The sequence below is a fragment of the Penicillium digitatum genome, chromosome 3 (genome assembly GCF_016767815.1).
Source record: "Penicillium digitatum chromosome 3, complete sequence".
NCBI lineage: Eukaryota > Fungi > Ascomycota > Eurotiomycetes > Eurotiales > Aspergillaceae > Penicillium > Penicillium digitatum.
Genome location: NC_089386.1, coordinates 1541089 through 1553815, shown reverse-complemented (window position 1 = coordinate 1553815; position 12727 = coordinate 1541089). Strand labels below are relative to the sequence as shown.

The following is a 12727-nucleotide window of genomic DNA, read 5'->3' as shown; positions in this document are numbered from 1 at the left end:
TATCTTCTGGTCCATTTAAGCTTGGCTGGATCTGTATATTATACTCTGGGTACATTGTATACATCTTGAATATGGCGTATCATCTTTTCTGACCTCATTAAGGTTTACACGGATCTTCAATTAGGATAAACCACGTTTAAATCCGTTGAGTTGGTGATAGAACTGAACCGGATTTATTGAGTGATGTGGACACGAAGTAATGGCTGGCAGGAACGCATCACAAAAGACAGTCTAATCAGATACAGGTCACTACGATCTGGTGCTATTATACGCCATGCAAAAATAGAGTGGGGGGAAGGAGGGGATCAAAATGCTGAAAAACAGATGAGAGAGAGAGAGAGAGAGAGAGAGAGAGAGGCAAGGCGTCTTAACCTAAAGGTGTTGAGAACAGTTTACAGTCGGCTTTCAACAAAGTTCATCTGGTGTTGACCCGGCCACTGGGTATCGGGCCAGATCTGGCGAAGCCCTTCCGAAATGTGCCTGTCAACAATTGTGAGCTGGTGAACTATAACAAGATTTGGAGGAAATGACATACTTTACATAGATGATTTCCAGGCCATCCTTGACTTCCTGTGGGACGTCTTTGACGTCCTTACGGTTGTGGTCCGGCAACAGCACGGTCTTGACGCCCGCACACAGAGCACCAATCAATTTCTCTCTAATGCCGCCAACAGGCATGACCCGGCCGCGGAGGGAGACCTCGCCAGTCATGGCGATATGCGGTGGGACGGGCTTGTTGCTGAATAACGAGATCAGGGCAACAGTATGGGCGAGACCAGCAGATGGACCGTCCTTGGGGATAGCGCCAGAGGGGCAGTGGACGTGAAGGCTGCGGCTCTTCATAATATCTTCACTTGGGTCGTGGGTAAGACCGAGCTCGAAGGAGTGTGCCCTCACCCATGTCAAGGCTACTTCGACAGATTCCTTAAGCACGTCGCCCAGCTTACCGGTTAGCTGAACGCGTCCGTTACCGGGCATGTCTGCAACCTCGATAAACAGAATGCTACCCTGGCCACCGGTAGAGTAGGCGACAAGGCCTGTGACCACACCGGGGCGACCGTGTTTCTCGGCGATCTCTTCTTCGAATCGCTCAATTCCAAGGATCTCCTCGAGATCGTCGAGTGATACAACAGGGTTGTATTTGTCTAGGCGGCCAGCGTCCCCGGCGTCGGCGTATTGAACGGCCTTGTGGCGACAGATAGAGCCAAGTTCTCGCTCTAGGTTGCGAACACCGGACTCACGGGTGTACGAGGTGATAGTCTTATCAATAACCTCGTCGGATAGATTTACCTGGCCATCATTGAGACCATTGGATCGAATCTGCTTCGGGATCAGGTGTTGCTTGGCAATGTGCCTCTTCTCAACAGTAGTGTACCCAGATAGGGAGATGGTCTCCATGCGGTCAAGCAGAGGCGCCGGAATTGTGTCCAGGGAGTTAGCGGTAGCAAGGAAAAGAACCTTGCTCAGGTCGATAGGAATGTTGATATAGTGGTCGGTGAAAGTGTGATTCTGCTCAGGATCAAGAACCTCCAACATGGCGGCGGCCGGATCGCCTTGAAAGTTGGCGCCACCGACCTTGTCAATCTCATCGAGAAGAATGACGGGGTTTGCAACGCCGACCTTCTTCAACCCATTGACAATCAACCCAGGCATGGCTGCAACGTATGTACGTCGGTGGCCCCGGATTTCCGCCTCGTCTCTGACACCACCAAGGGAGATCCTGTGGAATTTTCGGCCAAGCGAGGCAGCAACAGACCTGGCTAGACTCGTCTTGCCAGTTCCAGGGGGTCCGACCAGAAGCAAAATAGGGGACTTGTCGGTCATCCGCTTGGACTTGAGGATCTCGAGGCGGTTCTCTAACGCAGCTTGTTCAGGTTCTGACAGCAGGGGGACTTCCGTCTCGACATCACCAACTGCCGAGGCGTCCAACTCCCTGGAAATTCCTGAGATCTGGCGTTCAACACCCGAGTTTGCGGATTGTTTCAAGCGCAACACAGCCAAATATTCCAGCAATCGCTTCTTGATTCGCTCCAGGCCGTAGTGGTCCTCGTCCAGCTGCTTCCTGGCTTTCTTCAGTGTGTCCGGTCCAAGCTGATCCTCTGTCACCTTAGTCCACGGGATTTCTGACAAGTTTTCCAGATAAGTCCGGCAAACACCGTATTCGGCGTTGGCAGGGTTCATCTTTTGCAGGCGTTTCAATTCCTTGTCCGCAACTTTCCGAGCTTCGGGACTAAGCTGCGCATCATTCAACTTCTGATGTAGCTCCTCTACTTCATTGGGCTCCTTCTCTTCCTCATTGCCACGCCCGCCCGGGGGTGTCATGCCGGAGAGACCTGAAATTGCACGTTTTGCAAGAATCTCACGTTCACGCGGGTCAATCTGACTGATTTCCATCACGGAGGAGGGGAATGAAGTTGAGCCAAGCGAGGTGACCCTGACGCTACTCTTAATATGCTGTATCTGTCTGGTGAGGATCTCAACAACCCTCTCCAGCCGCTCCCTAACATCCAGCGAGTTGAGGATACGTAGCTTTTCCTCAAAGCTTGCGTCAGATACGTCTGCCATGAAATCGGCCAATTTCCCGGCCTGTGTCAGTTCGGTCCTTGATATATAGAGCTCAAACTTTCGGGCAACGAGTGGCGAAAGACGAGAGGAGGCTGCCGACAGCAATGAGGAGAAGCGTAGGAGAGTTAGTAGTTCTCGGGAGAGCTGCCTCAATTGTTGGAAAAGTTCAGCGAATTCAGCGTCACCTTGGCCAGAGTCTAGAAGCAGAGGAAGTATGATTAGCCATGTGGTCTCTTTGATTTTTGTCCTTGGAAACTAACTCGATTCATCATTAATGAAGACCTCGGCCTCAAAGTATGGCCGGTCACGCAGGACCTTCTTGACAGAGAATCTTTGCGAGCCTTGAACAAGCAAAAATGGTTCGGAATAAATCCGGCGCTGAACCCCGATGACTTTGCCAATAGTTCCACAATGGAACAGGTCCTCCTTGCGTGCCTGACCAGCGTCGATCAAATCATATTCCTCCTTTTGCTCCGAGTCCATGTTGTCACCTTCGAGGAGCTGCTTTCCATCCTGGCTCAGGGATGGTGATTTAAGTGGAACACAGCCGAAGGTGACAGCATTCGTATCTCGCTTCAAAGGCTTGTCCGCAAGTGACGAAAGAAGATTGGCGAGATCGGGACGGTTAGAAACTGGAATGCGTAGAGTCACACCGGGTAACAAAACCGAGCCCTTGGGAAGTGGTACGAGTGGAATCTTTGTGTTTCTACCGTTGGATCCCATCCTGTACGGGCCCTCGTGATGATGAAAGTGGGTGGCAAAGATGGGAGACTAAGGTGTATAATATATAAGTGATGTAAGATAGAGGGAGGAAGATTGAAAGTGGACTGTGGGAAGGTAAATGGATGAAATGAAGAGAGATGGAGAGGTTCTAGAATCACCTATGGACGTAGATGGGAAGTCCGGGGGAGTTTAAGAGATTAAGGCGTGATGTCTCCCAATGTCCATGCTCCGAAGCCGAGGTTGTGACGATGACGGGGAAGAATTCACAGAAGTTGCTTTGAAAGGTTTGTAGTTTATATCTCATTGAATAGATCTTAAAATATTGCACTTCCAGTCTGCTTTTGTTCACTTGTTTTTATCTCTTAGATTATATGCACCTCTTGCTATACTCCAGAGACTGAATTACCTGACCCGCACGTGTCCCGTGATCGGAGGTCTCCATCTCCACTTTCGCCTCTTCGCCTGACTTTCCTCGGCAGGTATCCTGCGGGCACAGCTCATACAACGTCTTACACACCTTAACATCTCCCAGCCTCTTCTCTCCATTCCCCCTTCTATTGTTCCTCAAAATGGCTACCCCCGCCCCCACCCAAAAGACAATCACTATTGGCACCCGAAAGTCTAAACTGGCTCTTCTCCAGACAGACCTGGTCCTCGAGGCATTGAAGAAGGCATTCCCGCAATATGAATACAAGGTTTTCTCCAAGGAGACAGCCGGTGACCTGAACACCACTATCGCACTGCGAGATTTTACCACCAAGAATCTGTGGACGGAGGAATTGGAGGAACTGATGATCGGCGGACAGGTCGATGTTATCGTGCACTCGCTGAAAGGTTTGATAACGCCCCCAATATCAAACAGCGTGGCTGTTTCAAATGAAAAAAATGGCTGACGTTGTCTTCTCGGAAAATATCAGATGTCCCCACTACTCTCCCCTCTTCCTGTAAGCTAGGCCCGAGCATGCCCCGTGAAGATAGCAGGGATGTTCTCGTGGTGAAACAAGGCTTGCCATACAAGAGTCTGTCAGAAATCCCCGCAGGGTCGGTGGTTGGAACCTCGTCTATTCGCCGCACAGCACAGTTGGCCCGGAAATACCCCCACCTCAAGGTCCAGGATGTCCGTGGCAATATCGGCACTCGCCTATCAAAGCTAGACGCTGAAGATAGCCCTTATACCTGTGTCATTCTGGCCGCCGCTGGTCTGCTGCGCCTTAATTTGGCCGATCGAATTACCCAATATTTGGACTCTAAGAACAGCGGCATGCTTTATGCTGTCGGGCAGGGCGCCCTTGGTATCGAAATTCGCAAAGAGGATATTGTTCTGCAGGATATGTTGGACACGATTGGTCACCAGGACACCACATTCTCGGTTTTGGCCGAGCGGAGTCTTTTGCGGACTCTTGAGGGAGGCTGCAGTGCCCCGCTGGGCGTTGAAACCGAATGGATTCAAAATGCGCAGGGTGCCAAGCAGTTGCGAATGAGGTCTGTTGTTGTCAGTGTCGATGGCAAAGAATGTGCTCAAGTAGAATTGGAAGCCGACGTTACCTCTGCTGAAAGTGCCGAGGCCTTCGGCATCACCGTAGCCAAGGCCCTGGTGGCTAACGGCGCTGGAGACATTCTCGAAACTATCCAACAGAATAAGGCCAAAGAGAGCGTCTCTACTGCGGTTTAAGTGTTCAAATAGAATTTTCCCCTGTAACTAGGCAGATATACCCTGTTGAAAAATGAAGTGAACGAGTCTTCTTGTCTGGTACACCCGTGCTCGCCCAACATGTCAAGAACGTTCGTGAAGAACACCGTTTGGCGTGGCGTTTTTGGACTATAATAAAGCAGCTCCGTTCATTTTTTTGGGTATTTCACATCATCCCCGGTTCAGTGTGTTTCCAGCACCCTTCGGATTGGCTTCCGTGAACTCGTCCCAATTTCGTGCCTTCATCGTCTCCTGGTCGGCAATGTTGTGATCATCCTCGTCGACTTCCGGTTTGATGCCAGACTTCTCGCCTCCTCCTTCGATGACATTTCCTCGTCTATGCTCTTCATCTAGATATTCCTCAATCGTCATCGTAGGAAGGTTATGACCCGGACGAAAGACTCCTTGTTGCATTTCTGTACGCCGGCCCAACAACGTAAACGGCTGCATTGGCTTTCCTTTGCTGTCCAGGATAGGACCCCCTCTGCCTCCCCTCAAAAGCTGTGAAATTGAAGGATCCAAGCGGTCCGAGTAATTTAAACCTCCGATATTGCTTCGCTGTCTGGGATCGTCCGTCGGTGGGGGGCGGGGCGGGGCGTTACGCATCGCTGAAAGTATCGACAATTCCTGGATCAGAAGATCTAAGGCCTGGAAAGTTTGGTGGGTGTAGAGCTGAAGCTCTGCTAGGTAGAGAGATCGGGTGTCATCATCGTCGCTTTGCAGTCGAGCTTCGTTGCGTGCGAGGTACTCAAATAGGGTAAGCAAGAATGCCAAGGAACCTCCAGGGAAAAAATCCGCATACCTCCAGTTTCTGCTTGAGCTCTTTCTCTTCCCGATACCGTGTCACTTTAATTTCCCGTCTGGCGGTAGCGTCGTTGGCTGGCGCCAGGGTAAAAGAGGTCGGATTTGCCATGTACTGCTCAAAGAGCTTCTTATCTCCGCCAGAGAGTAGCAGGTACTCATCTAGGTGCATCAGGTATTTCTCATATTCTTCGAGTGCACGCTTGAGGACAGCTTCACGATCTGGGGTAGCAACTTGTTGCAAAAGCTCGGCTAGATGGTATTCCAGTGTCAAATACCTGGACAACAAATCAGCCGAATGGGACGCGATGCCGAAATCAAGGTAACATACTGGATATCACCGGTTGAAATGTCTTCCAGCAGCTCATTAGAGCTAAATAGAGACAGCATGCTCACTTGATGCTGGCATTCTTGGAATTTGGCAATTGTCGCATTCACCTCATCCCGGTAGCTATCGGCGTTGGTGTCACCCCGCGATCCCAGTGCGCCCTTTTGCTCCTTTGCTGATGCAAATAGAGAACGAAGATTTTGGGGTTCCTCCATCGGTTTTGTGTTGATTTTCCGAGCTTAAATTAGGTAGAAGATGGGGTATGAGAGGTGGCTAAGGAGGGTTCGTCCCCCGCGATCTGGATCTGAGTTTTGGAAATGCGAGAAGGCGATAAGGCCAAGCTTCCATCCGATAAGCCTTTGATAAGGGGGCTTATACTTCGGTTCTAGGTATACTTTGCAGAAGAACAAGAATTTCAACGAAAAATCTGACTAAGTGAGGCATGCATCTTGATAGAACACCAATTGGGAGGACTCTGTCCGCAATAGCAACATATGACTGATGTTAACAAAGCTAGGGCCGCGGGGATTCCTAGTATGTACATCCTGAAGAGCATATACGTCTAGCACTAGCGGGAGGGAATGTAATACGATTTCTAGTAGGTATGTATCATGTATACATGTTCTGATAGGCGTCAGCAAAGGCCAACTAGAAAAGCCTTTGCTATACTAGTAAACTATCAGAATAGCTAGTGTGAGGAGCGGATAGGAACCGGGATCACCTTTGATAATTAGCAAAATGGCTCCCGAAACGAGAGATCGAGCTCCTTTTTAACGTGATAGATACACTGAAAATCCTAAGCCTGATTTAAAAGTGGTGACATAGAACTAGTAATCATCGCTGAATGACTCTGCAATGCAGCTAGCATGCCGTTTGTGGTTTCCAGTGTCGTTGAAGTAGTCTACTGGGGTGCCTCTATATAGATCCTTGGGAAGTATGATTCTTAGACTAGTTATAAGGCTTACCTTTTGCACTTATTTCTAGTTTACAACTAGATTAAAGGAGACTCTCTTAGCATATTCCAAGTGGGAACAACCTCAATATGTGCGACGTAAAGAAAATTTAAACTCATTGGAATGTCAGACAATGATCTATGGATATTTGCCAAATACATGAAGCCCTTTGTTTGGAGCCCTCCCAATGCACCTACAAGTCAAGTTTCCACATGCATTCCATCACTCTCACCTCACTTATGAGAAATTTGTAATTCAATATGAAGCAAAGCGCTTGTGGCCACAGGCGCCATGTCTCGTTGGCTCTTGCCAAACTAAATCCTGTTTCCTCTCTCGTCAAATATTCACTTTCCCTCTGTTGTCAGCATTATTCAATCTTATTCTTATTCAAAAATTTTGATTCTTCAACACAACCAGGCGCAGGATAATATTGTCAACATGGAGCCCGAAGACGTGACCTCAGATCTATCTAGCGATGAAGCTGCGACCCCACGGCTCACGGAGTCTCACCGACAAAGAGCTCAGAATGCTTCTTTCACTGCACTGTGAGTTTCCAGTGTATCTTATTTTCAAGTTGCCTTTATGCTGACAACCTCGGAAGGCTTGAAGAGCATGTTATCAACACGCCGAGCAATAGTCCCAATGGGGAACATGTCGAAGTATCTGATGCGGAACTGTCAACTGCTCGTTTGCTCGCAAAGACAGAACCCGGGGGTGGAGTCCTGGACCCTCGTGAGTATCAAATCGAGCTTTTTGAAAGAGCAAGGGCTAGCAACACAATTGCAGTTCTTGACACAGGGTCTGGAAAGACTCTAGTGGCTGTGCTTTTGCTCAAGCACATTCTCCAAATGGAACTTAACAAACGTGCACATGGCACAAAACCTCGCGTTGCCTTCTTTCTGGTGGACACTGTAACCTTGGTCTTTCAACAGTCTGCAGTATTGCGGAACAATCTCGACCAAAAAGTCGCTCATTTTTTCGGCAATCTTGGGCCTGACCTTTGGGACAAACAGACGTGGGACAAACATCTTGAAAAGTACATGGTGATTGTATGCACGGCAGAGATCTTGAACCAGTCTCTACTGAATGGCCACATAAGGATTGACCAGATTAATCTTCTGATCTTCGACGAAGCCCACCATGCCAAAAAGGAGCATCCGTTTGCTCGGTATGTAGCATATTGCTTAATAATGACTTGATGACAAAAGCTGACACTGCTAATTGTTAGTATTATCCGAGACGCCTATCTAAAAGCAGATATTGAAAATCGGCCAAGGATTTTCGGGATGACTGCTTCCCCCGTTGATGCTAAGTGTGACTTAGCTGAAGCAGCAGTGTGAGTATCTCAAAATTATCAAAAGTGGAAGCTTCTACTTACTGGATATAGCCAACTCGAGACTCTTTTAGATAGTCGCATTGCAACAACATCTGATCTTACCCTCCTGCGAAATTTTGTGAACAAGCCAATGGAGGTAGAATGGGTCTACGACAAGCTTCCTCCGCCGTCTGAGACCAACCTGCATAGTACCCTGAAAACAAAGTATGGGGATATGCTGATCCTTGAAGGCGTATTTCGATTTGCATCGGTTGCAAGCACAGAATTAGGTGGTTGGTGCGCAGACCAGGTATGGGCTCTGGCTCTGGCGGACGAAGTGCTGCCCAAGCTGGAGGGCAGCATCGGCAAAGTCACCGATTCTGATCCTCGGGATTCTGAAAAGGCCTCGGAGGAGATCAAACGAATCCAAGAAGCCAGCCATCTTGTCAACGAATACATTACAGACCGGGCATTTATGCCGAGTGATCTCAGTCCCAAACTCGAGCTTTTGATGGGAAAGCTGCAAGAACAGTTTGCGAAGTCGCCAGATACCAAATGCATTGTGTTCACGCAACGGCGCAATACCGCTAAAGTAATGTTACAACTATGCGAAAAGCTGCAAATTCCAAACCTCCGTCCTGAGATCTTGGTCGGTGTTCGCAAAGGAGATGCCATAGGAATGAATTCCACATTTCGTCGGCAGTTTCTGGTTTTGGCCAAGTTCCGAAAAAGTGAAGTTAACTGCTTGGTGAGCTTTTCCAGAAACAAAAAAACTGCTTATGGACAGAATTTAATCATTCTCAGTTTGCAACATCGGTCGCAGAGGAAGGTCTTGACATCCCAGACTGTAACCTGGTGGTTAGGTAGGTCACTTGGCATTTTAACCACTGCCATTGCTTCTACTGACCAACAAAGATTCGATCTGTATGACACTTTTATCCAATATGTCCAAAGCCGAGGCCGTGCCAGACGCGCCGACTCAGTGGTTAGATTGCCTTCGCAGTCATGAGATGCAATGATTTGCTAACTACTTTTTGCAGTACGCGACCATGGTTGAATGTGGTAATCGTAACCACAGCATGAGACTACAGGAAGTCCGAAGAGCAGAGGTAAGGGTCGTTCCCAAGTGATATAGTGCTGAGATTATTGACATGAACAGCATCTCATGAAGAATTTCTGTAACCTGCTGCCGGAGGATCGAAAATTGTACGGAGACGGTCACGATATGGGAGTGCTCGTGCATGAGGAAAATCGGAAGAGAACATACACCGTCACGAGGACAGGCGCCATGTTGACCTATCGCCATGCGATTGGTGTACTGGCACGGTTTGCCAGCTCGTTGGTAAGAGCCGATTTGCAACTGCCGACTTGTATTATCCAAGCTAAAGTTGACAAAATTTCAAGCAATACGAAAATGAGATTTCGGCCAAGGTTACATACGTTGTCATGTCAGAAAATGAATCATTCAGCTGTGAGGTAATCATGCCGGAGAAGTCGCCTGTGCGAAGAGTGCTTGGATGTTGCGAATCAAAGAAATCACTCGCTAAGCAATCCGCTGCTTTTGATGCATGCCTTCTGCTTCGCAAAAGAAATCTACTGGACGAGCACTTCAACTCTGTCTACCACAAACGCCTGCCAGCGATGCGCAATGCCAAATTGGCCATTACTTCAAAAAGGACTGACCAGTACAAGATGCGTACCAAGCCTTCAATATGGGCTAGGCAGCAGGGAACCATTCCAATACGGCTTTACGCAATACTCATTCGTCTCATTCCATCCGAGCCTTTGACCCGAGCTCACGGGAGTATCGTCTTGCTATCACGAGAGCAAATTACAGCAATACCGACTTTTCCTGTCTTCTTGGATGACGATATCGAGACTACTGTCCAGTCTTTGTGTATTGATGGGTGCCTTGAGGTTGCTTCCGAAGAGCTAGAAATTGTGACCGCATTTACGCTTGCTGTCTTTCATGATGTTTTTCACAAGACTTACAAGCACGTCTCGGAACAGTTTCCGTACTGGCTTGTACCTGCTCGTGAAGATATCGACGTTGGAATGTCAACAAGTCTCTTTGACATAATTGATTGGACTGCTTTGAAATACGTTCAAGATAACCCCAAACTTGTGTGGTCTACTGATATGGAGCCGGAGTCATTACTGAATCGATTCATCTACGATGACTGGAATGGAAAGTATCGATACTTCCCGCTTGCTGTAGACCCCAATCTACGTCCTTCAGACCCACCCCCATCTTATGCACCATGTCGAAAGTGGTCAGACGATATCATGAATTGGTCATTGAGTTTGAGCAAAAATTCACGTCCAAAATTCTTCAACCGATGTATCTGGACTCAGCCGGTCTTACAGGCAGAGTTGGTCTGCCTTCGGCGGAACTTTCTTGACAAAATGGCCGACGAAGAAAAACTATCCAACTCGAGATGCGTTATTTGTCCTCAACCATTGGTCTTGTCCACGGTTAGTCTTGTATTAGCATGCGTTTCAGCTTTCCTAAGATGCTAATGTACAACTTAGATTTCTAAGTCGGTGGCCGCGACGTGTTTTGTCTTTCCAGCAATTATCACACGAATGGAGTCATATCTGATCGCCGAGGAGGGATGCAAATTGTTGGGTCTTGGTGGTATTAAGCTCGAATTTGCCCTGGAAGCCCTCACCAAGGATTCAGACAACACCGAAGAGCATCGGAGCCTACAGATTCACGTTCAGCGAGGAATGGGAAAAAATTACGAGCGGCTTGAATTGCTAGGGGATTCTGTTCTCAAGATGGCAACATCGATTTCGCTCTTTGTTCAAAATCCCGACGATGATGAATACGACTATCACGTTAACAGAATGTGTCTCATCTGCAACAAGAACCTTTTTAAAAACGCAACTGAACTAAAGCTTTATGAGTTCATACGTAGTCGTGGGTTTTCTCGGTCTGTTCTTTACATCACATCCTAACAAGTGAATGTTTGACTAACACTCAATGACAGGCATATGTGGTATCCCCCAGGTCTTTCGCTTGAGTATGGTCGGGACCACGCCAAATTTGTTGATAGTGAAGGCAAGCACTCCTTATCCGAGAAGACTATAGCGGATGTCTGCGAGGCATTAATAGGAGCATCGTTGCTCTCAGGAGGCGACGATCATCGTTATGACATGGCCGTCAAAGCTGTGACCGTCTTCGTCAATAGCCAGAAACACACCGCAACCTCATGGAAAGACTACATCTCTGCATACTCTATTCCCTTGTACCAAAAGAAGGCGGCCGATGGGTTTGAAATGAACTTGGCTCAGCAGATCTTCGAGAAAGTAGGCTACGAGTTCAAGTATCCTCGTCTTCTGCGGTCAGCGTTCACGCATCCGTCTTATCCATTGACATGGGCCAAGGTCCCTTGCTACCAAAGGCTCGAGTACTTGGGTGATGCACTCCTGGACATGGTGTGCGTGGAGCACTTGTTTCATCGGTTTCCCACTCGAGATCCGCAGTGGTTGACTGAACACAAGGTCTGTATCTTTTCTAGTACAGCCAAGTCACACGCAGTTCTTGGCTAACACAAATCAATAGATGGCCATGGTCTCCAACAAGTTTCTCGGTGCTTTGGCTGTAAAACTAGGGCTTCATCTTCATCTTCAGCATTTCAGCAATCCTCTCATGATTCAAAACAGCAAATACGCGGAAGAGCTTCAGCTTGCAGAGAGCGAAAGCAATGGAGAGGTAAACTATTGGCTTTCGACGTCAGATTCTCCAAAGGTAAGGTCCTTGTTTAACATGGGCATAACCCACATGTTCACAGAACTACAGTGTCTTCCCGACATGCTTGAGGCTTATCTCGGTGCCATATTTGTGGATTCTAGTTTCGACTTCACAGTGATTGAGGCCTTTTTCAAGAGACATATCCTGCCGTTCTTTCACGACATGTCAATCTATGACACGTTTGCAAATAGGCATCCAACAGTAAGGCCGTCCTCTGCCCCTGAGATTATACACTTCGTGCTAATAGACCTAAGACATTCCTTCATAGCCAAATGACTCACAGCTACCGATGCACCGAATACTGCTTGAAATCTGCAGAGGTTCCTACTGTGGAGGGGGAAACTCCCTGCGTCTTTGCTGCGGTTATGGTGCACGGCCAATCCATTGCCAGCGCAGTCGCATCTTCCAGTCGGTCTGCTAAAGTGAGGGCTAGCACCCAGGCATTGGCTGTAATTGATGGAATGACACTTTCTGAGTTCCAAGAGAAATATCACTGTGCTTGTCAAGGTGGACAGGTTTCGGTGGACCGTGCAAATATCGGAACGGCGGTTTGATAAGGAAAGAAATTGTGGAGGACAGCTCGTAGGCTCTTTGT

At 48.2% G+C, this 12727-nt stretch overlaps 4 protein-coding genes across 4 annotated transcripts; 2 read left to right on the top strand and 2 right to left on the bottom strand.

The window, feature by feature from the left end:
• Positions 1-392: 392 nt before the first annotated feature.
• Positions 393-3288, bottom strand: Pdw03_8095 (ATPase, AAA+ type, core; the record flags this gene model as incomplete). The annotated part of the gene is made up of 3 exons (XM_014677748.1): positions 393-480; positions 536-2762; positions 2826-3288. The coding sequence occupies 3 exons, from the start codon at positions 3286-3288 to the stop codon at positions 393-395; spliced, it is 2778 nt and encodes a 925-aa protein (XP_014533234.1).
• Positions 3289-3857: 569 nt separating this feature from the next.
• Pdw03_8094 (Hydroxymethylbilane synthase, putative) lies at positions 3858-4960 on the top strand (the record flags this gene model as incomplete). Its single annotated transcript, XM_014677747.1, has 2 exons — positions 3858-4122; positions 4206-4960. The coding sequence occupies 2 exons, from the start codon at positions 3858-3860 to the stop codon at positions 4958-4960; spliced, it is 1020 nt and encodes a 339-aa protein (XP_014533233.1).
• Positions 4961-5149: 189 nt separating this feature from the next.
• Pdw03_8093 (TAP42-like protein) lies at positions 5150-6322 on the bottom strand (the record flags this gene model as incomplete). The annotated part of the gene is made up of 3 exons (XM_014677746.1): positions 5150-5725; positions 5781-6057; positions 6111-6322. 3 exons carry the CDS (start codon positions 6320-6322, stop codon positions 5150-5152), a joined length of 1065 nt encoding a protein of 354 aa, XP_014533232.1.
• Positions 6323-7498: 1176 nt separating this feature from the next.
• Pdw03_8092 (Helicase, C-terminal) lies at positions 7499-12686 on the top strand (the record flags this gene model as incomplete). Its single annotated transcript, XM_066101866.1, has 14 exons — positions 7499-7605; positions 7662-8228; positions 8289-8396; positions 8448-9123; positions 9180-9238; positions 9291-9360; positions 9416-9484; positions 9535-9717; positions 9780-10850; positions 10908-11311; positions 11369-11882; positions 11944-12129; positions 12181-12333; positions 12387-12686. The coding sequence occupies 14 exons, from the start codon at positions 7499-7501 to the stop codon at positions 12684-12686; spliced, it is 4467 nt and encodes a 1488-aa protein (XP_065956949.1).
• Between the last annotated feature and the right edge of the window lie 41 nt (positions 12687-12727).